Genomic DNA, 26,446 nt, shown 5'->3' with positions numbered 1-26,446 from the left:
CGTTTACATCTTCTAGGCACTTCCCTTTCTCTGGAGGTGATAGGAATATGATCCTGTCCTGATAATGCCTAGCAGCCCAGTAGCATCTTATTTCCTGAGCTCTGCAGCCTCTGCCACAGCTTCCTCTCCTATTTACTGTTCTTCTTTGTCTCTTTAGAAAGTCCAGCTGCTCTCTCCATTGAGAGGCTGTTAATAAGGCACAGATGGGTTGGAGCCATTCCCTCATAAAGGCCCAGCTCACCCAGTGACAGAGTGTGTGAAGAAAGGGAGGTTGAGAAGGTGGAGTTCAGGTTATGGTGCATGGTCTGAAGTTTATGGGAGCTGATGAAGTCAATGAGCTGCTTCCTTGGTTCTTGTAAATCAACATAGCTCCATTGACTTCAACTATGTTGCTTTGCATCAGTTGACGACATGGCTTAATAGCGGATTTTTCATGGTGTGTTTGCCATGGTCGAAGCAAGCTGAGGTCTCTGTACATCAAGTTCCAGAACTTCTTTAACACTGTTTAATGTTGGACAGTGACTGGATTATGTTAACACCTTTAGCCCATTTATTCTATCTAAGTGAATACATTGAAGTGTGGCTGTAGTTTTATTTTAGGTTTGAAATGATGAAGACACCTGTCCAAGGCTCGAGATCCCCTAACATGTCATTATTAATATAATAAAATCCCAGCACCATCAAAAGAATCCTTTCAACAGGAATTCAGCCATCCAGAGAGCTACAGCAAATCCTTTCCACCCCTTGATCATCATGGAAAGCAAACCTTCAGCTCACTCAGAAAACAACATCAAAGCGATGGCACATTGGCTTCCCAAACGCAAGACAGAATATCGATGCCTCCCATGTAACAAACATTTCCCTTCCTTCCCCAAAATAGAAAAAAGAACTAAAACCAAATTGACAAACTGATCAAATAAAACAAAAGCCAGATAAGCAAGGTGTTACAAGCTGGCCCTTTATCCAGCAGTACAATCACCTGTCTCTTGCAAGAGGGTCCAATCAATGGGAGCCATGTACTTCCAAGATATATGCATCTGGGTAGAGTCTCATCGTTGTTTCTAGCTCTGGGGCTGTAGGAAACACTCTCCAGCTCAGACCCCTTTTCTGACACCCTTCCTTTGGCCATGGGAGGCCATTGTCCAGCTGCCTTAGAACTCGGCCAGAGCTTCACCTAGGTTGTGCTCACTCTGGGCTTCTAGCTGAACTCCTTTAAGAAGAATGTGGCAGGGAGGCAAGGAACACGGCTTTAGCAAAGGGTTTAGCAAGGGGAAACTTTATGCAGTAAGCCCTCGACAGATACAGATCTGTAAAACAAGACAGTTATGAGACACCCCCTCTCCTGCTCTGATCTCACTGTTTCTATGAGTCCAAGGTTCATCAGTGTTTCAAGCTGGGCAGAGTCCCTCCTGCCATCTTGCTCCTGAAAGTCTTTTCTACACATGGCCATGGTTGGCCCCAAGAATGGAATTGCACTGTTAAATAGGCCCCAGTCTCTGGGCCATGGGTTCAAACTGTGAAGTTCCATCTCCAACATTCATGCCTGTGGGCCCCCTGTATAGAAAAAACATTTTTCTCTGGGGGTGGCCAAGTTGTTGAGACTTTATAAAAATCGATAGCCTCAGACTCTAGTCTTGATGGGCTCTGAATGATGGTTCTTCAATGACATGTCAAACACCTTTCCCAGGCAGGTCAGCTGTCTGGAATACAACACAATAGGCTGCCATTGAGCAAGGCCAGACTTGTGCAGTCACCATGCCAATATATCCACAAATATTGCACATAGAGTTCACAAAGTGACACCATCATACCCCACTCTGTCACACAAGCAAACAATTAACCAAAAGCTATGGTACCCCAAGTAGAGTTTATACCCCCCAAAAGGAAAAGACCTCATGAAGTACACTGGGGACTTGATTATGGCTATTCATTTTAGGGGGAAAGTGCTCAGATAGCGTGATGGTGGGCCGCAGTACAAAAAATATATGAAAGAAAGAAAGAAAGAAAGAAAGAAAGAAAGAAAGAAAGAAAGAAAGAAAGGTTCTGATCTTATTTTTACTGGTGTAAATATATAGTAAGTCCATTGACTTGAATCTGCATTTTACAAGTGTAAATACCCCTTTCTGCATAAATAGATTTCAAATCATGTTCTCAAGGAGACAATAATGCCATCAGTTGATTATATTTATAAAGAAAAACACAGCAAGAAATTGTGATCAAAGATGAAAGATGGACACTATATTCTTGGTGAATAACCCCCACCCCTATCATTTTCTTCAATGAAGCTTTGATCTCCTTATTCCTCATGCTGTAGATGATGGGATTCATCACTGGAGTCACCAAAGAATAGAGGACAGATCCAGACCTGATGTTGAGCTGGAGGTGGGTTTCAGGTAGGCAAAGTCTACAGTGAAAAAGAACAAGGAGACCACAATAAGGTGAGGAAGGCAGGTGGAGAAGGCTTTATGCCAGCCCTGCTCAGAGGGGATTCTCAGCATTGTGGTGAAGATTTGAACATACAACACAATTATGAAAACAAAGCAGCTGGAGGCTAAGCAGACACTAAAGACAAGAGCTCCAGTTTCAGTGAGGTAAGAGTCAGAACAGGTGAGCTTGAGTAGCTGGGGGATTTCACAAAAAAACCTGATCCACCAAGTTGCCACCACAGAAGGATATTGCACACATGTTCATGGTATGCAGTCCAGTGCAGACAAAAACAATCATCCAGGCACCAGCTGCCATTTGGACACAAGGTTTCCTACTCATCACTCTCTCATAGTGCAAAGGTTGGCAGATGATGACGTAACGGTCAGATGCCAAGATGGTGAGTATGGAGAACTCGGTTACAGTAAAGAACACAGAGAAAAAGACTTGGGCGATACACCCAGAATAGGAAATTGACCTGGTATTCATAAGGGAATTGGCTATGGATTTGGAAATGGTGACAGAGATGGAGCAGACTTCTAGGATGGATAAATTCATCAGGAAGAAGTACATGGGGATGTGAAGATGGTGGTCAAAGGCAACAACTATGATGATGAGAAGATTCCCCATCGAGGTTGCCAGATAAATCACTAGGAACACCAAAAAGTGCAAAATCTGCAGCTCTTGAACATCAGAGAATCCCAGGATAAGGAACTTGGTCACAGTTGTTCAGTTGGACATTTCCTTCTCCATACATTGTGTTCTGCCTGTGGATGGAAGGAGAAGGACAACAGTCCACACCCTGTCAATCAGAGCACTAATGAAATGCATTATCACATCAATGAATATTTGATTATCTCCTTTAAAGTTAAGGGAGCTGGGTCAGTTTATACCATTTGAGGATCTGGCCCATGATGTGGGTTGATAAAATTCAGGATGAAGGTTGGAGCATAGTACAACCCAAAGCCAACTATTCTAGCCAATATAGTACCAATTGTGACAAAGAGCAGGCTCTAAATTTGGGCATGAAATTTCATTACTAAGGTGGCTAACACTAATGGTAACATTAAAATATTGACAGGTTTCAGAGTAGCAGCTGTGTTAGTCTGTATTCGCAAAAAGAAAAGGAGTACTTGTGGCACAAATCTGTTAGTCTCTAAGGTGCCACAAGTACTCCTTTTCTCTTTATTAAAATATTGATTCCCACTTTCCAGAGAAATACAACATTGACTCACCCAGCCTCCTACATGGCAGCTTGTCTGTAATGATTCCATTCCAACATTATTTAAATGGCCAGCTACCTATTTACACATTGATTTGTGGAAAGACAAGTATAAAAGAATAATTAGGCAGGCTAGAAAATAATATGAAAAGCAACTAACAAAACACACAAAAACTAAGAGCAATTTTTCTCAAGTACTTCAGAAGCAGGAAGCTTGCCAAACAACGAGTGGTATCACTAGATGGTCAAAATGCTAAAGGAGCACTCAGGGAAGGCAAGACTGTTGAAAAGAAGCTAAATGAATTTTTTGCATCAGTCTTCATTGCAGAGGATGTGAGGGAGATTTCCACACAGGAGCCATTTTTTTAGGTGACAAAGCTGAGGAACTGTCCCAGATTGAGGCATCAATAGGGGAGGTTTGGGAACAAATTGATAAATTAAACAGTAATAAATGGTATTCACCCAAGAGTTCTGAAAGAACTCAAATATGAAACTACAGAAAAACTAACTGTGGAATGTGACCCATCACTTAAATCAGCCTCTGGACAAATGACTGCAGGGTAGCTAATGTAATGCTGATTTTTTAAAAAAGGCTGTAGAGGCAATCCTGACAATTAAAGGCTGGTGAGCCTATCCTCAGTACCGTGCAGATTGGTTGAAGCTATTTTAAAGAAGAGACTCGTCAGACACATAGAAAAACAAGATAGGTTGAGGAAGAGTCAGTATGGCTTTTGTAAAAGGAAATCATGCCTCATCAATCTATCAGAATGCTTTCAGGGAGTCAACAAGCATGTGGACAAGGGTGATATAGGGTACTTGGACTTTCAAAAAGTTTTTGACAAAGTCCCTCACCAGCTGCTCTTAAGCAAAGTAAGAAGTCGTGGGAAAAGAGGGAATATTCTCTCATGGATTAGTATCTTGTTAAAAGACAGGGAACAAAGGATAGGAATAAATAGTCAGTTTTCACAATGGAGAGAGGTAAATAGCTGCATTCTCTGGGGATCTGTACTGAGACCTGTGCTGTTCAACATATTCATAAATGATCTTGGCACGAACAGTGAAGTGGCATAATTTGCAGACAATTCAAAATGACTCAGGACTGTTAAGTCCAAAGCTGACAGTGAAGAGTCAAAAAGGGATTTCACAAAACTGGGTGAATGGGCAACAAAATGGCAGCTGGAATTCAATATTGATAAATGCATAGTAATGCACCTTGGAAAACATAATCCCAACTATACATACAAAATGATGGGGTCTAAGTTAGCTATTACTACTCAAGAAAGAGATCTTGGTGTCATCATGGATAGTTCTCTGAAAACATCTGTTGAATGTGCAGTAGCAGTGAAAAAAGCGAACAGGATGTTAGGAACCTTTAGGAAAGGGATAAATAATAAAAGAGAAAATATCATAATGCCACTATATAAATCCATGGTATGTACACACCTTGAAAACTGTGTGCTGTTTTGGTTGCCCCATCTAAAAAAAAAAAGACACATTAGAACTGGAAAAGGGACAGAGATTAGGGGTATGGAACAGCTTCCATATGAGGACAGAGAAAAAGACTGGTATTGTTGAGATTAGAAAAGAGAGGACTAAGGCGGGATATGATAAACATCCATAAAATCCTGAATGCTGTGTAGAGAGTGAACAGGAAAGTGTTATTTACCCCTTCACATAACAGAAGGATCATAACACGGGTCACTCAATGAAATTAATAGGCAGCAGATTCAAAACAAACAAAAGGAAGTACTTCTTCCCACAATGCACAGTCAACTTGTTGAACTCATTGCCAGGGGATTTTGTGAAGACCAAAAGTATAACTGGCTTAAAAAAAGAACTAGATAAGTCCATGGAGGATAGGTCCACCAATGGCTATCAGCCAAGATGGTCAGGGACACAACCCCATGCTTTGGACGTTCCTAAGCCTGTGACTGCCAGATGCTGGGACCAGATGACAATGGATGGATCATTTGATAATTGTCCTGTTCTGTTCATTCCCTCTGAAGCAGGGTTCTGACTGTTTGGCATTATTTTGTCAGAGTCAGAATGAGCTCTCCCCTGACATCTGGTGGTGAGCTGTGGAAAAGGACTTCAGGGCTGTTCTCGTTTGCATGGGCACCCCCATCCTGCCTAGCAGGATGGGACTGCTTGCTCAAAAAGCCAATTTGGCTGCTGTGGGATCCCGAGCCTCTTTGTTATTGGGGCAGGAGTAATAAAGGGTTGTTATCCTAGTTATGTGAATCAAAGACAGTAGAACTTGGCATTTTATGACTGAGGGACTCACCCTCAACTAAGTAGCATTCACTAGGTGAGGGACATGGGTTCCAAAGCCCAATGACTTAAGAGAAAGAACTGTCACTAACACTATCTGCTGCCCTAAACACCAATTTGCCCCTTTCTCTCACACCTGTGTAATAACAGAGTTAATTTAGACTCAATTAGGAGTCTTGTTAAATGCTGTAGAGCTGAAATCAGTGATGCCTAGGTTTCAGCATTAGACCTACTTTGGGCTAGTGGTTCTGGTGTGTCATAAATATAAAGGGAAAGGTAAACACCTTTAAAATCCCCTCTGGCCAGAGGAAAAACCCTTTCACCTGTAAAGGGTTAAGAAGCTAGGATAACCTTGCTGGCACCTGACCAAAATGACCAATGAGGAGACAAGAAACTTTCAAAGCTGGAGGGGGATGGGGCGAGTAACAAAGGTTCTCTCTGTCTGTGTGATGCTTTTTCCGGGAACAGAAAAGGAATGGAGTCTTAGAACTTAGTTAGTAATCTAGCTAGATATGCGTTAGAGTCTGTTTTGTTTAAATGGCTGAGAAAATAAGCTGTGCTGAATGGAATGTATATTCCTGTTTTTGTGTCTTTTTGTAACTTAAGGTTTTGCCTAGAGAGATTCTCTATTGTTTGAATCTAATTACCCTGTAAGGTATTTACCATCCTTAATTTACAGAGGTGATTCTTTTACTTTTTCATCAATTAAAATTCTTCTTTTAAGAACCTGATTGCTTTTTTCATTGTTCTCCAGATCCAAGGGTTTGGGTCTGTGTTCCCCTATGCAAATTGGTGAGGATTTTTATCAAGCCTTCCCCAGGAAAGGGAGTGTAGAGTTTGGGGAGGATTTTAGGGGGAAAGATGTTTCCAAGCGGGCTCTTTCCTGATTATATATTTGTTAGATGCTTGGTGGTGACAGGAAAAAAGTCCAAGGGCAAAAGGTAAAATAGTTTGTACCTTGGGGAAGTTTTAACCTAAGCTGGTAAAAATAAGCTTTGGGGGTTTTCATGCAGGTCCGCACATCTGTACCCCAGAGTTCAGAGTGGGGAAGGAACCTTGACAGTGTGACAGGGTATGGATCATTTGATGATAACCTCTCTGTTCATTCCCTTTGGGGGACCTGCCATCAGAGGACAGGATGCTGCGCTTGATGGACCTTTGGCCTGACCCGGTATGGCCATTCTTATTTTCTTATATTCTTAGAGCATAGAGCCCCCTGAACACTGAAAGAGACAGGACATCATCCTGTCTGTTCTCCCAGTCCCCCTATCACTCACCCTCATGTCCCCTCTTCCCAGTGTCCCAACCCTCCTCATCTCCTGACCCCCAACTCATCTCCTACCCACTCACCCTTTCTGTCTCCCACTCCATAATCACCCCTCCCCTCGCTGCACCAAAAGGCCTTCTCCCAAATTCCCACCCCCATCATCCTCCCCTCCCAGCAGGTAAGTGCATTTCAAAAATTGGTTCATCACCTTCTAAATATCCTGTGGTGCTCAGGTGACACTTCCCCACAATTTGAAACCCTCAGACAGAGCCAGGTACCTCCTTATTCTAAGGTTCAGATTTCAGCTCAGGGTTAGATCTGAACTCAAAGTGCCCAGATGGCATGCGGGTTTGTCAGCCACTACTGGACATTCCACCTTCAAGGACTCACATCCTGTGAGCCAGATGTACCTTTCTACCAGTTCATCCTCTCTCCATGCACGTGCACAGCATAATCCATTTGGTGCAATTCCAAGCACTTCGAAGCCTGACAGGCCTAACTGAGAGGTAAACCCTTTGGCTAATAACACTATCACTTTATTTCCTCCAAAGAGCTGGTGAGTGGCCCTTTAGCACTGGAAATGCTCCCTGCTGTGAGGATCTGAGCCCTGGTTTGATCTCTGTCTGGCACAATAAATGAGCACCAAAACACATCAAAGTTAAAAAAAGTTAGAAGTCACTTCTTTGAGTTGATGGTGCTGATTCCCCCTCACTCACCCCTGATGTAAAACAGAAAGTAACTCCATTGGACTCAGTGGGGCTGATATCTCCCTCACTCACCCTTGGGTAAGTCCATGGTGTTTTAATGGAGCATGTCTGGTTTCAGGAAGAGGAGATTCAAGTCCTTTGACTCCAGCCCCTGCTGAGGTGTGGCCCTTTTCTGTGTGGTCCTGAGCCCTTCAATCCCAAATCCCCTGGTGCACAGCCCTTCTCTCTGAGATGTTGGGACCCTCAATCCCAGAATCCCCTGGGGCATGGCCCTTCTTTATGGGGTGCTCTGCCTTCCAGCCCCCCACTGACCATAGCGTCTCCTTCCCCACTTTTCTATCCCTCTGCCCCCTGCTACAAACCCCACACCTGGTGAATCTCAAGGAGAACCCCCTGATACCAGAGTGCCTGCTGTACCACATCAAGTACGGCATGACTAGGTACCAGGAGCGGGGCATGCTGGGGTGGGGGTGTCCAGTGCCCTGGGTCTGACTGGGGCCAGCAACGGATGCTGCATCACCCACAGCCTGGAACAATCGGGGTGGGATGGGGAGATCTGTCCCCACTGCAGCAGCTGCAGCATTGTCTGCCTGAGTCTGAAGAAAGCCTGAGATAATGGCTCTGGGAGAGGGGAACTGCCCCAGGCATCTTCATGGGATTTGAACTCCCAGCCCCACTGCTCTGGAGCACCCCACCAACCCCACCCAGCAGGAGGTTCTCTGTGCAGGGGGAGGGGAAGAGCACAGCAGTCCCGACCCCCTCACCCAAGCACACACCCTGGCTGGGGAGGTAAGAATTGGAGGGACCATGACTGCCTCCTGCCTGTCTGTGGGCACCTAGATGATCCCAAGGGATTGGGGGAGAGTCACATGCTCCTCTTCTGAGACAGAGCAGGGTTCCATGCCATTGGCCCAGCCTCTCTTTGAAGCTTCCCCCACCCCATGCATGCCCCTGGAGTGTCTGAATCCAGCCCTGAGAGTCAGCAGAGCTTTATGGGATTAAATGTGCCTCTTTCCACTGTCTCCTGGGAACAGCTCGACTCAGAGCTGTGACTCGTGGAGGGACCAGCACCAACTGCTGAAGAGGGAGGGAGAGGAACCCCCCCAGTGGACAATTCTGCACTGACCTCTGTGTCTGGGATGTTCCCTGTGAGTTAATGGCTGGCTGGAGACCTGCACCATGCGGTTTAATTCATTCTCTGATCTAATGTAACCATGAAGGCTCTGGTGATCCATGCCAATGTCTCACCCTGCTGGTCATTTTGTCTCAGCAATACCTTGTGGCAGTGAGTTCCCCAGGTTAGCTGTGTGCTGGTTGGCACTGGGCAGAGGCCACCCTGAAAATACTCCTCAGAAAAGGGGCTGGGCCAGGCAGAGGAAGGAGGAGAGTGGGGAAGGAGGGAAGTGATGGCCAGGGCTTGCCAATGGGGAGAAGGAGGAGAGAATGGACAGGTATTTGGAGCCAGCGGTGAGTGGCTGTTTCCTGGGTCTGGGGCCATGTCAGGGGAGTGGGGCTGAGCAGAGGAGAGGACTGGTAGTAGAAGAGGGGACTGGTGGGCAGAGGGGTTAAACAAGGATCTCTGAGGAAGCTGAGTCAGGAACTCTGGGTGGGGAATTGGCTCTTGGCCATGGAAGGGGGAAATCTCAAAGAACAAGGGCTGAGAGGGTCTGTGGGGTGGGGGTTGTGAGAGGGGTGGGAGAAGATTAAGGGTTGTGGGTGTTTGCTTGGGGGTCTGGGCTAGGTGAGGGAGAGGGAGGTAAATACTCAGGTTCTAGAGCAGAGGTTGTCAAACTGGGGGTCAGGACCCCTCAGGGGGTCACGAGATTATTACATGTAGGGTCGCGAGCTGTCAGCCTGCACCCCAAACCCTGCTTTGCATCCAGCATTTATAATGATGTTAAATATATAAAAAAGTGTTTTTAATTTATAAGGGGGAGGGGGCCATACTCAGAGACTTGCTATTTGAAAGGGGTCACCAGTACAAAAGTTTCAGAACCACTGGTCTAGGGTAAGATGGGTTCATTGGGTGAATCATGGATCATCTCTAAATAAAAGTTTCTTTATGAATTTTTGATCCAGTCTCAATTATTATCCCCCAGATTTTGGTAAAGAGAGGCACAGAGAATTGAGGTAACATAGCTGCATAGCTGAGCTTAGATCACAGGAATTCTTAGCATCTTGAGCTCCTTTCTGTAGATGCCTGGCTATCAGAGGTGAAAGTAAGCCGGTCCGAACCGGCATACCAGTAAGAGCCCGTACACCTGATCGGATCGGCTTCCCCAGGCTGTCGATTTAAAGGGCCTGGAGCTCCCAGCAGCGGCCGGAGCCCCAGGCCGTTTAAATCTCGATTTAAAGTTCCCAGGGATTTAAAGGCCCCGCCTCTTCTGGTTCAGGCCCCGTCCCCCTGCTCCGGACTCCTGCATACCGGTAAGTCCTGTAAATTACTTTTACCCCTGCTGGCTGTACTAGATATCATTACAGGCTGGGATTCTCAAGGGCACCTAAGAGAGTTAGGAGCCCAAGATGTACATGCCTTAATGCTGTGGAGGAAAAATGTAGTAGGCCTAAACTAATAGGCCTAAAACTTTGGTCAAGCTAACTGTGTGTATGAAGCATAAGAAAAGGGTGAGGAAAATTTCATTAAGAGGCAAATAGCAACAGCTCAGCTTAAAAATGTAACCACAACCACTAGTAGTTAGAAAAGACTGTTAACCACAAAGGAAGCACCTGTCAATAACAGGTAAAGCTTGTTTTGCTATATTTCAAATAAGGTAAAGCTACTGTTGAAGCTTGCACTATAGGCCAAATAAGGAAAAATGCTCTTGAAGGAAGTGTGCTTAACAGATTGTGTTTTTCAGCTTTATAAGCTCCTGTATTTTCTGTTTACGGCAGAGGAGCTCCGGCTGACTCTCCCTGTATGTTCATGCTTGAATAAAGCTGGCCTCAGGCTTTGTTCTGATCCAAACACACCACGTGGTTAATTTTTCCATGACACTGCTCCTTTGCCAATCCCAGGCACGATTTTCTGAAATTCAGGAGAAGCCCAGGCCTTGGAAGTCAATGAGAGAGACAGAGCCAGGGTTACAAAGGGGTTTAGGTACCTAAAGAAGGAGATAGCTGCCTATTGGTATTTACAATAGCATCTAAGCAGGTTAAACTCCTCACTCTCACTGAATGACCATGGGACTTAGCCACCGAGCTCATTTAGGAGCATTGATAAATCCCTGTCGGTCCCTGTCTCCATCTTTGTGATCCTGGCCTCAGAAAACATAGAAGCTGGGCTGGAATCAGGGAGTGCTGGGGGAGATCATAGGCCCCATGCTATGTGAGGGTCGGACTGGAGGGACAGAATGGCTCTTTTGGCTTCATCAGCTAGGCATCTCTGAATTTGCCTCTGGGCCTCTGCTGCTGAGCTGTGCAGGGCTCCAGGGAGTGAATCCCACCTGCCCTTAGGAAATAGACATGAATAAATTACCTTCCTGCAGCATCAGTCCTTCAATGCCAGTGATGCTCAATGCCAGCTACACACAGCTCATCTGCAGAGAGCAACAGGTTTGAGTCTAGTTCTGGCAGTGCAGTCTCAAAATGAAGGGGGAAAGAATTCTCAGATGCATTTGCTTTTAGCTTCTAGATTCTGGTACATAGATAGATATTGACCAAAGAATCATAGTGCTGGATGACTGATTGGATCATACATTGGGGAAAAAATCCACAAAGATCAGCACAGTAAGTTTGCTTTTTCAATTAAATAGGTTTGGGGATTAACATACAGGGAAAATTAAGAGGATAAATATGAATTACAACATGAACTTGTTAAGACTTTTACTCTCAAATTAATCAGACACCTATTGCTGATTGGAATTTTTCCACCCTTCAGGAAAATTTTGACTTTTCACTGAAAACCCCAAATCCATTTTTCCCCCCTCAGTTTTTGGCAAATGAAAACTTTCTGCTGAAAAGTGGATTTTTTAATCGAAAAAACAAAAATGTTTGGGTTTTGAGTTTTCAGTTTCTTTACAGAAAAATGCAAAAATGTTTGGAGAAAAACAGACAGCTTCTGAGATTTGTTGTTGTTTAGCTGAAAATCCAGTCTAGATTAAAAAGCGCATAGCTGAAAATTTCCAACCAGCCTTAAACTTCAAATAAATTGGAGAACATTAATATTGCCTGATAAACCCTTAATTTCAAACCATTTATTCTATTGCATCTGTGTGATTACTCTTTCAAAGGGTTAGTTGCGAGGAGGTAACAACTGAATGACCAGTAAAGTTGACAGCTCACAGACTATGTTTTATACAGATTAGCCCCTTTAAACCCTGGGTTAGAGTTGAGCCAAGCAGACAACCCCTGTCTATCGTGACCAGTTCAAGGACATACGGGAGCTCATTGAGTGTAGAACTCAGAGCTCCTGTCCTAGCTTCACACTGCTGCTGGCTGAGTATACTTGATGTCAATGGGTGTGCAGAACTTACACATAACAAGACATGGGGCTATGTTTCCAAAGGTATTTTGGCACCTAGTGAGACTTTCAGAAGCACCTAGGAGCTTATAACTCATTGGTTTCAAGGGGTGTTGAGGGCCCTGATGCTTTTGAGAATCCCACTAGGTGCATCAATATCTTTAAAAATCTGCCCCACGTCCCCTCTCCAAAAGCCCTTACAATCCTAGTAGACATGGCAGAGAAAGGGAGGGAGGGGAAACTGAGGCAGAAAGAGGGGAAATGACTGGCCTAAGGTCACACAGCAGGTCACTGGCAGAGACAAGAGTAGAGCCCAAATGTCCTGGCAACTCCTGCACCTCACGCACAGAGTAAACATTACAACACAGTGATGATGGAGGGATGCTGCTATTCCACTATTATACGCTGGCTGAAGTGCAGCTGGGCGTTGGTGCCATAAATCAATTTGGAAGCAGGCAGCTGGCCTTCTAGGCACAGAGCTTGGGGTAGAAAAATCAGAGATTAGCTGCTACTTATGATGCTGGGTGAGTGTACATGGGAATCAGGCTGCATTTAACAAGCCACATCTTGGGCCAAATCCTCAGATGGGGTAAAGTAACGACGCTCCATTGACTTTAAAGGATCTGACCCAATTTACAATACTGTGATAACATGACTGACTGATTGTCAGACGTGAGGAGCACTACCAACACCTACTCATTGTAAGTGATGAGTTCTGTGTACCTTTGACATTGATATAATGAGATATTAGAGAAAGGGGAATCAGGGCAATTCCCTCTGTTGCTCTAATCCTGACCATTGTCCTTCTCATTCTCCCTACAGCCATCACACAGTGTACTGAGGAAGAAAATGTCCAACCAAACTACCAGGACCAAATTCCTTCTCCTGGGGTTCTCTGATGTTCCAGAACTGCAGATTTTACACTTTGTGGTTTTTCTAGTGCTTTATCTGATATCCCTACTGGGGAACCTTCTCATCATCACAGCCATAGCCTTTGACCGCCACCTTCACACCCCCATGTACTTCTTCCTGATGAATCTGTCCATCCTAGACCTTGGCTCCATCTCTGTCACTATCCCCAAATCCATGGCCAACTCCCTCATGAACACAAGATCGATTTCTTATTCTGGATGTGTTGCCCAAGTCTTTCTCGTCTTCTTCTTTGCTTCAGCAGATTTTGCCATACTGACCATCATGGCGTACGATCGATATGTCGCCATCTGCCAACCACTGCACTATGAGACAGTGATGAACAGACGAGCTTGTGTCCAAATGGCAGCCAGTGCCTGGATCTGTGTTCTTCTCTACTCTGCAGTGCACACTGGAAACACCTTTGCAATATCCTTCTGTGGAGGCAACATGGTGGAGCAGTTCTTCTGTGAAGTCCCCCAGCTACTCAAGCTTGCTTGCTTTGACTCAGACCTCAGTGAAGCTGAGTTTCTCATCTTTAGTGTGTGCTTAGCCTCAAGCTGCTTTATTTTCATAATTGTGTCATATGTTCAGATCTTCACCACAGTGCTGAGAATCCCCTCTGAGCAGGGCAGGCATAAAGCTTTCTCCACCTGCCTCCCTCACCTCATTGTGGTCTCCTTGTTTATTTGCACTGGGACCTTTGCCTACTTGAAACCCACCTCCAACTCAGCCTCAAGTCTGGATCTCGTGGTGGCTGTTCTCTATTCTGTGTTGCCACCAATGATGAATCCGATCATCTACGGCATGAGGAACAAAAAGCTTAAAGGTGCACTGAGTAAACTGATAGTTTGGAGGTTATTCTCTAAGAATAAAATGTCCTTATTTCTCCTTCAGTAACAATTTCATTCTGTGTTTCTTTATAAATATAATCAGCTGATGACACTATTGCCTGCATGACAAAATACTGTGCAATCTGTTTATGCAGAATTGGGTATTTACACTAGGAAAAATCTAGACAAACATGACTCAGTAAAATGGAGTTACTATAGGTTTAGACCAATGTAAATAAGATCGGAATCTATCTATCAGCTACTGCTACCCATCACCATACTATCTGAGTATCTTGCCCATAAAATCAGTAGCCATAGCAAAGTCCATAGTGAGATCTCTGTCTCTTCTTGTTTTTGGCAAAAAAATCTCTGATTGAGGTATCAATGCATTTGTTCTTTGTGCTTTTTGTTTGTTTGTTTGTTTGTTTGTCAGATTTTTAGCATTTTTTTTGGCTTAAATGGTTGGTTGGTAGTTTGTTTTGTTTCTTTGTTCCAGGAAGTTGTGGAGGTGGGAAAGCCTGGGGAGATGGTAAGTGTTTGGTTAGACAGGATTTTCAATGTTTGTCCTCCCTGGAAGTGCCACTGTGTCATCTCTTTGATGGGGTTTTCTGAGCGAGCTGAAGGTTTGCTCCCCACAATGATAAAAAGGTGCAAAAGAGGTTTCTGCTTTGCTGAGTTCCCGATGAAATGATTATGTATATACTGTTGGGGTATTATTGTATTATTAATGACATGTTAGAGAAATAACAATCTCAGGTAAGCATCTTTTCTATTATTTTTACCTAAATGAATATGTAAAAAAGGTGTCATTCTTGCTACGGTGAAAAGGGTGTTTTGAAGAGAAACTTTTTCCAGAGTTTCCTAAAGAAAACCTGACTCAGGATAATGAGGTCAAATTTGTATTCCATGGAAGCCACTAGGATTTAGCCCATCACTTCAAGGAGATCAGGATTTGGCCAATAGCCTATATACCCAAGGATTCAGATTTGGCTGACAGCACCCTGGAGAAAGTGAGTGTGACAGAGAGGTCAGGGTCTGATTTCCTAACTCAGCTAGACCAGCACCAATGCAGAGTAGACCCAGTGACATAACAAGTTTACTACTGATGTGGTTTTGGCCCAAAGTCACTGGGCGGCACTCAGTAGTGACATGAACACTGGTGTAAGCTTCTTGTCTGGGGTCATTTTGTTCTAACCTTGGTGTAAGTGGAAAAGTGCCATCCCTTGAACTAATCTGGTGTTCCATACACCTTCCTGTGTCGATCTACTCACATCCATACTGAGAAGGGATCTCAGAAGCTGACCAGTTATTAGTATAAGAATATCATCTTTGTGCATGGTTGTGTATACTACATATACAGACAAACGCAGAGTATGTGATTAGATAGACAGACAGACAGGACAATTCCTTGTCTTAACACGCAACCACATTTCATCATAATGATAGATTTCTATTTGATTGTGAATTATGTTAGCTAGCTAGATAATGTATAATCTATGGAAATTATTGTGCAAATTATTATGGTTCTTTTCCTGTTAACTATTGTCTATGTCCAGATTATGATTTTCTTATAAGGACTCCTTATTAAACATTATTTAACAAAGATTTTTATGGCTATATCTTACTCTAGCTCTCATTTACAAACAGTTCATCCTAAAATACTCGGTGTTTGACCTTTGAGCTGTTTTGACAGGATACATTTTTAACATGCTCTCTTTTGCTTCTGTGAACAAATAAAAGTATCACACTGGGGATCTTTAAAAATCAAGGAGCCAATCCTCAGACGGTTGAAATTGTCATAGCTCCACTGAAGTCAATAGATCTCTGAGAATTTTCACCAGCTGAGGATCTGCTCCAGACACTCATGATTATGAATTTAAAACTCACTCCCTTTGAATATTCTGTACAAAGGCCATGATTCCACAGCCACTTCTGCACATTCTTAACTTTAATAGTATGAGTGGCCCCATTGAAGAATTAAAGGTAAACTCATGCTTAAGTCCCTTTTGAATATGGGTTAGGGTTATGCACAAGGCTGAAGGCTAACAACAAACTGGTATCAGACCCTGACATTGACTCCATTTCTCTCCTTTCCCAGTCAAATAAAGCCTTACAATTGGTGCACTGGAATTACTCTCCCCTTCTGGGGTCTGAATTATTAACATAAAATAACAATTTTATCTCAAAGCCAAAATCTCTGGCTTCTCCAGACTCACCAGTCCATTCTGACTCTTCATCATCAACCTCTCTCTCCTGGACATCCTGCTCACCAGCATGCTCATTACCAAGATGTTGACCAACATGGTGAGCAATTGGAAGACCAGTTCCTTCCCTAGCTTCCATGCAAGTGCCATTGCGTACATTCACCAAAACCGCATCCCATTTGCCAAAATGTCACTGTTTCCATGAATGTTCCTGTCTGCATTGCTGGAATATTCACATGAGGCCATCAACTCAGCTGAATCACATTCTCTGAAAAAGCAATGTAATTATTCACACAAAAAAGATTTAGTTGTGTATACATTCAGTTTTTCCAGTGATACAGAGTGGGAGGTCACTCCAGTTTCCAGCAGAGGTAAATCACAGGGTAGCTCACAAATAGAGTTGGATGGAAAATTTCTGATGAAACAGTTTTGTCCAAAAATGCTGATTCGTAGAACCCAAAATGATTCACAGAACATCTCAGGTTTGATGAACTTTCAGGGAAGCAAGGTCAGATTGGCAATGGAGCCCTGCCTACCAAGCTGAGCTGCTAAGAAGCAGGAAGTTTGAAGACCCTGGTATGGGCTCCCAGGGGCCATGGCTTTAGGGCAGTCTCAGCATGCAGACAGCTCTGGCCCAGAAGCACCAGGGCTTCCAGACTTCTGGTCCAGCTGGCTTCCCAAAATGGCCACTGAGTCTCATAGTCTGGGCAACCAGTTGGCCTGGGAGCCTGGAATCACCTGTTGAGTGAAACTCACATTCTGCTCCTATTAGCAGCCATGAAACTGAAAAGAATGTCAATTTTACTCAGCAGATGCTGGGGTCCTGTGGAGCAAATTTTGTTTCTGAAGCACCATGTGTTGGTGTTTCTAAAACATTCCCACCCCCAGAGTTTTCAGTTAGAGGGAAATTTTGAAATAGCAACATTTCCCACGAAGCAGAAATCCCATGTTTTGGCCAGTTCTGCTTTCAAGCTTTGTTTGTTGTTATGGTATGCTGTATATTTCAATAAATACTGACATTCATTCATCACCTATCAGAGCAACCTCCCAGCCAAACAATATTAACATCCCTGGCAGTTAGGCCTCATTGGAAAACATCAAGGTACAGTGTCCCTGCTCTCACCCTAATGTAGACACCAGGGCAACAGTAATCTGCTGAGGCACCTGAATAAACCAATGATGCTTCATTGACACTGGAATTGTCTTCTGAAGCTGCAAACCAAGTCTGTTGACCTTCAGAATGTGCTGCTGGCCTACCTATTCTCCCAAGCTTTCCTTGAGGGCTTGGCTGGGTTGATGGGAAAATTATATGGAAGTTTCACTGGTTGAGGAGGGAGAATGTTAAAGTCAGTGAATGGGGAATGATCTCCTGGTCAGTGAAAAGTGAAAAAGTCTAGTTTGGTTAAGGTGAATTGTATGGATTGTGAATAGGGAATAAGGAGGAGGGAAGGTCTGTGATTGTTGTCAAGCGCAGAACACTATGCATGATGAAGCACAAAGAGGTCTACAGCTGGTTCTGCTGGAGAATGTTTTGGTGGGTGAATGGAGGGTGGGTCTTGTGTGGAACAGCACAAATTCAGCTCTTCTGTAAACTGGCAGGGCAATGTTAACTACATTAAGATTGTGCCTTGACACCAGGGCTGGATTTGGCTCACTGAGTGTTACAACACTGGTAGTACCCCAATTCAATAGAGAGGGGAGTTGTTCTTCCACTCTTGTTGGCTTCTTTCAATAATTAGGATTCTGGGACCTGATGTGTCAGTGACTTCAGACACCACACTGATGAATGGAGTAGAGAGAGAGATCATCATTGACAAAGGCTTGCATAGAGAAAGTATTCAGAGCCACTGTCCATGTTGTTAGTGTTAGGGATATTCTGATGTGAGGCTCCCACAATCACTCCATTAGAAGCTGTTCCACTCTGGAAAATAATTGGTAGTTCACTCTGATTTCTTTACGGTGGCCTGTATGAAATGCACTGGGGATCTTTGTCCAGTTCCCAGAGGATGTCTCCCCATCACACTAATATCAATATTACTGGCAATATTCAGAGTAGCAGCCGTGTTAGTCTGTATTCACAAAAAGAAAAGGAGTACTTGTGGCACCTTAGAGACTAACAAATTTATTTGAGCATAAGCTTTCATGAGCTACAGCTCACTTCATTGGATGCATCCGATGAAGTGAGCTGTAGCTCACAAAAGCTTATGCTCAAATAAATTTGTTAGTCTCTAAGGTGCCACAAGTACTCCTTTTCTTATTACTGGCAATAATTTGCACCCTTGTGGTCCATTACTAAGGAAGCATGCTGGGATATGGAGAAGGGAATCTCCTTTTATGTACAGAAAGGGTCCTTTCTGGGCAGAGTAAAGGCACATTTCCAGAGACTGTTGAGTGGGGGAAGATTTCACAGCTGCCACTTGGGCTTCTGTGTGCTCTCTTTTGTTCTACGACGGGAGGAGTGTTAACGGGACACTTCATCTTGAATGGTCCCTTGGAATATGTGCTAACTACTTAGGCTAAACTATCTGTTCTACCTCATATTTAGCTGTAACAGTGAGGCCTTGTCTACGCTACACAATTTTGTCGACAAAAGGAGGATTGGGCCAAAAGAAATCTGATGAGGTTCAACAAGGACAAGCGCAGAGTTCTGCACTTAGGAAGGAAGAATCACATGTACCGCTACAGCCTGGGGACTGACTGGCTAAGCAGCAGTTCTGCAGAAAAGGACCTGGGTATTACAGTGGATGAGAAGCTGGATATGAGTCAGCAGTGTGCCCTTGTTGCCAAGAAGGCCAATGGCATATTGGGCTGTATTAGTAGGAGCATTGCCAGCAGATCGAGGGAAGTGATTATTCCCCTCTATCCGGCACTGGTGAGGCCACACCTGGAGTATTGCATCCAGTTTTGATCCCCTCACTATAGAATTATGTCAAGGTTCCTTCCCCACTCTGAACTCTAGAGTACAGATGTGGGGACCTGCATGAAAGACCCCTTAAGCTTATTCTTACCAGCTTAGGTTAAAAACTTCCTCAAGGTACAAACTTTGCCTTGTCCTTGAACCCTACGCTGCCACCACCAAGCATGTAAAACAAAGAACAGGGAAAAAGCCCACTCAGAGATGTCTCCCCCCAAAAATATCCCCCCAAGCCCTACACCCCCTCTCCTGGGGAAGGCTTGATAAAAATTCTCACCAATTTGTACAGGTGAACACAGACCGAAACCCTTGGATCTTAAGAACAATGAAAAATCAATCAGGTTCTTAAAAGAAGAATTTTAATTAAAGAAAAAGTAAAAGAATCACCTCTGCAAAAATCAGGATGATAAATACCTTACAGGGTAATCAGATTCAAAACATAGAGAATCCCCCTAGGCAAAAACCTTAAGTTACAAAAAGACACAAGAACAGGAATATACATTCCCTTCAGCACAGCTATTTTACCAGCCATTAAACAAAAGAAATCTAACGCATTTCTAGCTAGAATACTTACTAACTTTTTACAGGACTTCTGAGCTACATTCCTGATCTGTTCCCGGCAAAAGCATCACACAGACAGACAGACCCTTTGTCCCCCTCACCTCCACCTTTGAAAGTATCTTGCTTCCTCATTGGTCATTTTGGTCAGGTGCCAGTGTGGTTATCTTAGCTTCTTAACCCTTTACAGGTGAAAGGGTTTTGCCTCTGGCTAGGAAGGATTTTATAGCACTGTGGACAGAAAGGTGTTTACCATTCCCTTTATATTTATGACATGCCCCCCAAATCACAGATAGGTTGAAACACTGGCTGTGATTTCTTCCTGGAGCTCTAGGAGAAAACAGAATTAATAAAACACATGCACCTCTAAATATACTACCAATTGTATAAAAACTAACAATATTTTCTACATCTCAAGGATGATTTTAACCAGTTGATTCTGGGAAAATTTCACGGGAGAGTGCATCAGCCCCTTTGTTAGAAGTTCCTGAGATGTATTGGATGTCGAAATCAAAATCTTGGAGAGCTAAAATCCACCGAAGAAGTTTTTTGTTATTTGCCGTGGCAGTATGAAGCCACTGTAGCGCAGCATGGTCAGTTTGCAGGTGGAAATGCTGTCCTGTCCCATATGAGCATAGCTTTTTCAGAGCGTAGTATATGGCGTAACATTCCTTTTTACTGATTGATCAGTGGCTTTCCCTCTCAGACAGCTTCTTGCTGAGAAACATGACAGGATGGAATTCTTGACTTGGTCCTTCCTTCATTAAGACTGCTCCCACACCACGCTCAGATGCATCTGTGGTTACTAGGAACGGTTTGTCAAAGTCTGGGGCCCTTAGCACAGGGTCAGACATGAGTGTCGCTTTAAGCTGGTTAAAGGCCTTCTGAAACTCTTCAGTCCACTGAACGGCATTTGTCTGTTTCTTTTTGGTTAGGTCTGTCAGTGAGACAGCGATCTGGCTGTATTTCAGTACAAATCGCCTGTAATAACCGGTTAAGCCTAAGAAGGATTGAACCTGTTTCTCTGACTTTGGGACAGGCCACTTTTAGATAGCATCCACTTTGGCCTGTAGGGGGTTGAGAGTTCCTTGACTCACCTCGTGTCCAAGGTAAGTCACTCGGTTTAGGCCTATTTGACACTTCTTAGCCTTAACAGTTAGTCCTGTATCCCTTAAGCTCTCAAAGACTTTTTGTAGATGTTCCAGGTGTTCTGCCCAGGAATCCGAAAATATGGCCACATCGTCAAGGTAGGCGACTGCATATTCTCCTAATCCCATTAGGAGACCATGTACAAGTCTTTGGAAGGTGGCAAGTGCATTCCGCAGCCTGAAAGGGAATACATTAAATTCATACATCACGACATGTGTGATGAAGGCTGACCTTTCCTTGGCAGATTCATCTAATGGTACCTGCCAGTACCCCTTGGTTAAGTCCAAGGTAGAGATGAACTGGGTCCGTCCCAGTTTCTCTAATAGTTCATCTGTGCATGGCAATGGATAGTTGTCGGGGCGAGTTACAGCATTTAGCTTACGGTATTCCATGGAAAAATGTATCTTCCCATCTGCTTTGGGAACTAGAACCAATGGAGATGCCCACACACTGCCAGAAAGGTGGATTACACCCATCTGTAGCATACCCTGGATCTCCTGTTCTATAGCAGTTTTCACTTGAGGAGACACCCAGTAAGTTTGGACTTTAATTGGGTGAGCATTACCTGTGTCAATGAAGTGTTATGCCCGTTCAGTCAGTCCTGGGGTGGCTGAGAATGTCAGCGCGTAGCTAGTGCACAGCTCCTTGATCTGCTGTCACTGCATATGCCCAAGGGTAATGGAGAGGTTCACCTCTTCCATGCCACCAGCATTTTTCCCTTTGTAGTGGACACCTTCAGGCCACTCAGCGTCATCTCCTCCCTGGGCTGTAAACTGACAAATCTTTAATTCTCTGCAATAAAAGGGCTTTAGAGAATTAATATGGTACACCTTAGGCTTTCAGTTTGGAGGTGGGGAATGCTATGAGATAATTAACAGCTCCCAGGTTTGAATTGCTCTTTCCACAACGCTTCCATTTTATGGGTTTGGAGCATGTTTAAAACCGTGACTTGGTCCCCTACTTTGAAGGAACGCTCTCTGGCATGTTTATCATACCAGGATTTTTGCTCTTTTTGAGCATCCTGTAGGTTTTCTTTAGCAAGGGCTAAAGAGGTTCAGAGGGTGTTTTGTAGGTTGGTTACAAAGTCCAGAATGTTAGCTTCTGGCGAAGGTGTAAACCCCTCCCATTGCTGCTTCACCTGCTGTAATGGCCCCTTAACCTCATGGCCATATACAAGTTCAAATGGTGAAAGCCCTAAACTGGGATGTGGTACAGCTCTGTAGGCAAACAGCAACTGCTGCAACACTAGGTCCCAATCATTGCAGTGCTCATTTACGAATTTATGTATCATTGCCCCCAAAGTTCCATTAAACTTCTCCACCAGCCCATTTGTTTGATGATGGTAAGGGTTGCAACGAAGTGATTCACCCCATGAAGCTTCCCAAAGGCTTTCCATAGTTGCTGCCGGGAAATTAGTTCCTGCATCTGTGAGAATGTCGGAGGGCCAACCTACTCTGGCAAAAATGTCTGTTAGTGCCTGGTACACACTTTTAGCCCTGGTGTTGCTTAGAACTACTGCTTCTGGCCATTGGGTGGCAAAATCCATGAAAGTCAGTATATACTGCTTTCCTCTGCGTGTCTTTTTCAGAAAAGGACCCAGAATATCCACAGCTACTCGCTGAAATGGAACCTCAATGATGGGGAATGGCTGGAGAGAGGCTTTGACTTGGCCTTAGGGTTTTCCCACTCTTTGGCATACCTCAGAAGACTGGACATAGGCAGAAACATCCTTGCCCATTCCCTCCCAGTGGAATCACCTTCCCAAATGGTCTTTGGTCCTGTTCACCCCAGCATGGCCACTAGGATGATCATGGGCTAATCTCAAGAGCTTTTCCATTACTTAGTTGGAACTACCAACTGTCTCTGAGGATGCCAGGTTTCCTGGTGCCCACCACAAAGAGTTTCGTTGTATAAAAGTCCTCTTTCTACAACAAACTGGGATTGATTAGAAGAGTTTAGAGGTGATGGGTATCTCTGTGCCTCTGTCCAAGCTCTCTGGAGGCTTTCATCTCCTTTCTGTTCGGTCTGGAACTGTTCCCTTGATGCTGGAGACATCAGTTCCTCAGTGGATTGTGGACTTGGGCTTGGTCCCTCTGGAAGCGATGCAGGTGATGGGGCTGTTTCCGTTGACTGTGAACCGCTCTCCTCTGGTGCACTAGGTTGGGGTTCTGGCTGAGCCTCTTGTGTAGGGTTATCTGCTGCTTCCAGTGCAGGTTCGGTGGGGCTCTCTGGTGCTGGGGTTGCAAGCACTGGATTCAGGTCTGGCACTGGTTCTGGCGCTGGTTGTTCCAAAAGTTTTTGTTCTGGGACTGGTTCTGTCTAGGTCTCTGGGATTGGATCCACTACTGCTGTTGCTGATGTTGGCTTGGGGTCTGGTTCCATCACCTCTGACCGGGTCCTGGTAGAAGTTTCTGCAATAGAGCTAGGTGTGACAGCTTGCTTAGCCTGGCTGCGGGTGACCATTCCCACCCTCTTGGCTGAAAGGTGGGACTTGAAGGGTTGAATTGTCACTTGGATCTCTGGGTCAATTAAATTAGGGTCCACTAAGGAAGCACGGATAGCCAACACTTGTGCTCCGGTGTCCCTCCACGCGGTGACCTTCTTTACGCCCACATTCACAGTTTCCCTCTGCTCCAAGGGTATCTGGGAGGTATCTGGGCCTGAGGACCTCTGGGGTGATTCCGGTGCAATGAACTGTAATCTGTTGGGGTTCTTGGGGCAGTTGGCCTTTACATGGCCTGGCTGGTTACATTTAAAACATCGTCCAGCTGACGGGTCACTGGGGCGAGGTGGGTTGCTGGAGAACGGTGTGGTGGGATGATAAGGTGGCTGGAGGGTTCTCTGGGGTATGGTTGGGGCCTTGGGCTGCCCCCGGTAGTAGGGTATGATCTGAGGTTGTCCGGTATCAACTCCAACTGTGACCATTTTTTTTCTTTTCTGCCACCTCCACCCATTTGGCTCCAATCTTCCCCGCCTTGATTACAGTTTTGGGCTTCCTATCTAGGATGTATCTTTCTATTTCCTCAGAAACACCCTCTAAGAATTCCTCCATTTGTGTTAGGAAAGGCAAATCTTCTGGAGATTTAACACTTGCTCCTGATATCAAAGCATCCCAATTTTTCACAATGTGGTAGGCATGTCGGGCAAATGACATGTCTGGTTTCCACCTTAGGACTCTGAACCACCGATGGGAATGCTCTGGTGTTAGCACCATTCTGATTCTCACCTGGGTTTTAAACAGTTCATACTTCTCCATGTGTTCCTTAGGCATTTCAGCTGCCACCTCAGCTAAGGATCCACTGATCTGCGGCCTCAACTCTACCATGTATTGGTCTGTAGAGATGCTGTACCCAAGGTAGGCCCTTTCAAAGTTTTCTAAGAAGGCCTCAGTATCATCGCCTGCCTTGTAGGTGGGGAACTTTCTGGGATGGGAAGTGGTACCTGGAGAAGGATTGCTAGGGTTTGTTGGTATATTCTGCTGAGCCTTTGCCTTTTCCATTTCTAGTGCATGCTTCCTCTCTTTTTCCTTCTCCTCCAGTTCTTTGTCCCTTGTCTCCATAGCTCTCCTGTGGGCAGCCTCTTGGGCTTTTTCTGCCTCATTCACTGCCTACAGTCTGGTTAACTCCAGTTTGTGTTGTGCCTTGGTTTCTGTCATCCTAGCCTCTCTGTTTTTAACTAACTTTACACTCGAGAGTTAGAAAGAAAACCACAAAAAGCAAACAAACAAACAAACAAACAAACAAACAGAAAAACCTGGCTTGTAAAATTTTGTTGTGCTGTAATTTGATACCTATGTTCTCTGATAGCTATTCTCAGCCTACAGAAAAATCTGAAAAAAAACCCACCTCTGTCTCCAAGAAAATAGACAGAAAAAACCTCTAGCTGCTCTTAGCTAAAAAAAACCAAACAAAAAACCCCCAAACACCTCTTCATGTCTGCGAAAAACTGGTGAATTTCCCTGTAGAAAATTAACTACCCTGCCTTTAGGTAGAGAAAACTCCAGCTCAAAAAAGAAAGATCCCTTTGTTATGCCTGCTGCTCCGTCCCCACAGGCAGAGACACAGAATTTACAGCTGCAATCCTCTTTTACAAAACCTTTTAAAATCTTTCTGTGCTTCTGCTTCAAAAATGATCTAAAAAAACTCTCAACATGATAAAAAAAAATCTCAAAATGATCTCAAAATGATCCTTCCTCTACCACCATGTCAAGGTTCCTTCCCCATGCTGAACTCTAGGATACAGATGTGGGGACCTGCATGAAAGACCCCCTAAGCTTATTCTTACCAGCTTAGGTTAAAACTTCCTCAAGGTACAAACTTTGCCTTATCTTTGAACCATATGCTGCCACCACCAAGAGTGTTAAATATAGAACAGGGAAAGAGCCCACTTGGATATATCTTCCCACCAAAATATCCCCCCAAACCCCACACCCCCTTTCCTGGGGACGGCTTGATAAGATCCAAGAGTTTGGATTTGTGTTCACCTGTATAAATTGGTGAGGATTTTTAAGAACAATGAAATATCAATCAGGTTCTTAAAAGAAGAATTTTAATTAAAGAAAAAGTAAAAGAATCACCTCTGTGAAAATCAGGATGATAAATACCTTACAGGGCAATCAGATTCAAAACATAGAGAATCCCTCTAGGCAAAACCTTAAGTTACAAAAAGACACAATAATAGGAATTTACATTCAATTCAGCACAGCTGTTTTACCAGCCATTAAAAAAAAGAAATCTAACGCATTTCTAGATGGATTACTTACTAACTTTTTACAGGAGTTTTGAGCTACATTCCTGATCTGTTCCCGGCAAAAGCATCACACAGACAGACAGACCCTTTATTCCCCCCCTCCACCTTTGAAAGTATCTTGTCTCCTCATTTGTCATTTTGGTCAGGTGCCAGTGAGGTTATCCTAGTTTCTTAACCCTTTACGGGTAAAAGGACTTTGCCTCTGGCCAGGAGGGATTTTATAGCCCTGTATACAGAAAGTGGTTACCCTTCCTGTTATATTTATGACAGAAGGGATGTGAACAAACTGGAGAGAGTTCAGCAGAAGGCAATGGAAATGATTAGGGGGCTGGGGTACATGACTTACGAGGACAGGCTGAGGGATCTGGGGTTATTTAGTCTGCAGAAGAGAAGAGTGAGGGATGATTTGATAGAAGCCTTCAACTACCTGAAGGGGGGTTCCAAAGAGGATGGAGCATGGCTGTTCTCAGTGGTGGCAGATGATAGAACAAGTAGTAATGGTCTCAAGTTGCAGTGGGGGAGGTCTAGGTTTGATATTAGGAAACACTATTTCACTAGGAGGGTGGTGAAGCACCGGAATGGGTTCCCTAGGGAGGTGGTGGAATCTCCATCCTTAGAGGTTTTTAAGGCCCGGCTTGACAAAGCCCTGGATGGGATGATTTAATTGGGGATTGGTCCTGCTTTGAGCAGGGGGTTGGACTAGAGGACATCCTGAGGTCCCTGATATTCTGTGATTCTAACCTGAACTATAACTGTAACAGTGGTGCTTCACCACTGTAG

General features: G+C 44.3%; 1 protein-coding gene and 1 pseudogene across 1 annotated transcript; one reads left to right on the top strand and one right to left on the bottom strand.

The window, feature by feature from the left end:
- Positions 1–393: 393 nt before the first annotated feature.
- On the bottom strand, positions 394–3,165 carry LOC119843077 (annotated as a pseudogene).
- Positions 3,166–8,912: 5,747 nt separating this feature from the next.
- Positions 8,913–15,689, top strand: LOC119842506 (olfactory receptor 14A16-like). The gene is made up of 3 exons (XM_043497022.1): positions 8,913–9,039; positions 11,523–11,617; positions 13,173–15,689. The coding sequence occupies exon 3, from the start codon at positions 13,200–13,202 to the stop codon at positions 14,157–14,159; it is 960 nt and encodes a 319-aa protein (XP_043352957.1). The 5' UTR covers positions 8,913–9,039; positions 11,523–11,617; positions 13,173–13,199; the 3' UTR covers positions 14,160–15,689.
- Positions 15,690–26,446: the final 10,757 nt, after the last annotated feature.

This window comes from Dermochelys coriacea, chromosome 14 (assembly GCF_009764565.3).
Source record: "Dermochelys coriacea isolate rDerCor1 chromosome 14, rDerCor1.pri.v4, whole genome shotgun sequence".
In the NCBI taxonomy this organism is placed as follows: domain Eukaryota; kingdom Metazoa; phylum Chordata; order Testudines; family Dermochelyidae; genus Dermochelys; species Dermochelys coriacea.
Note: the sequence above shows the minus strand (reverse complement) of the source record. Positions and strands in the feature narration are given on the sequence as shown.

Excerpts from the sequence above, each read along its gene's own strand:
- LOC119842506 (XM_043497022.1), top strand. The coding sequence starts at position 13,200 with ATGTCCAACCAAACTACCAGGACCAAATTCCTTCTCCTGGGGTTCTCT.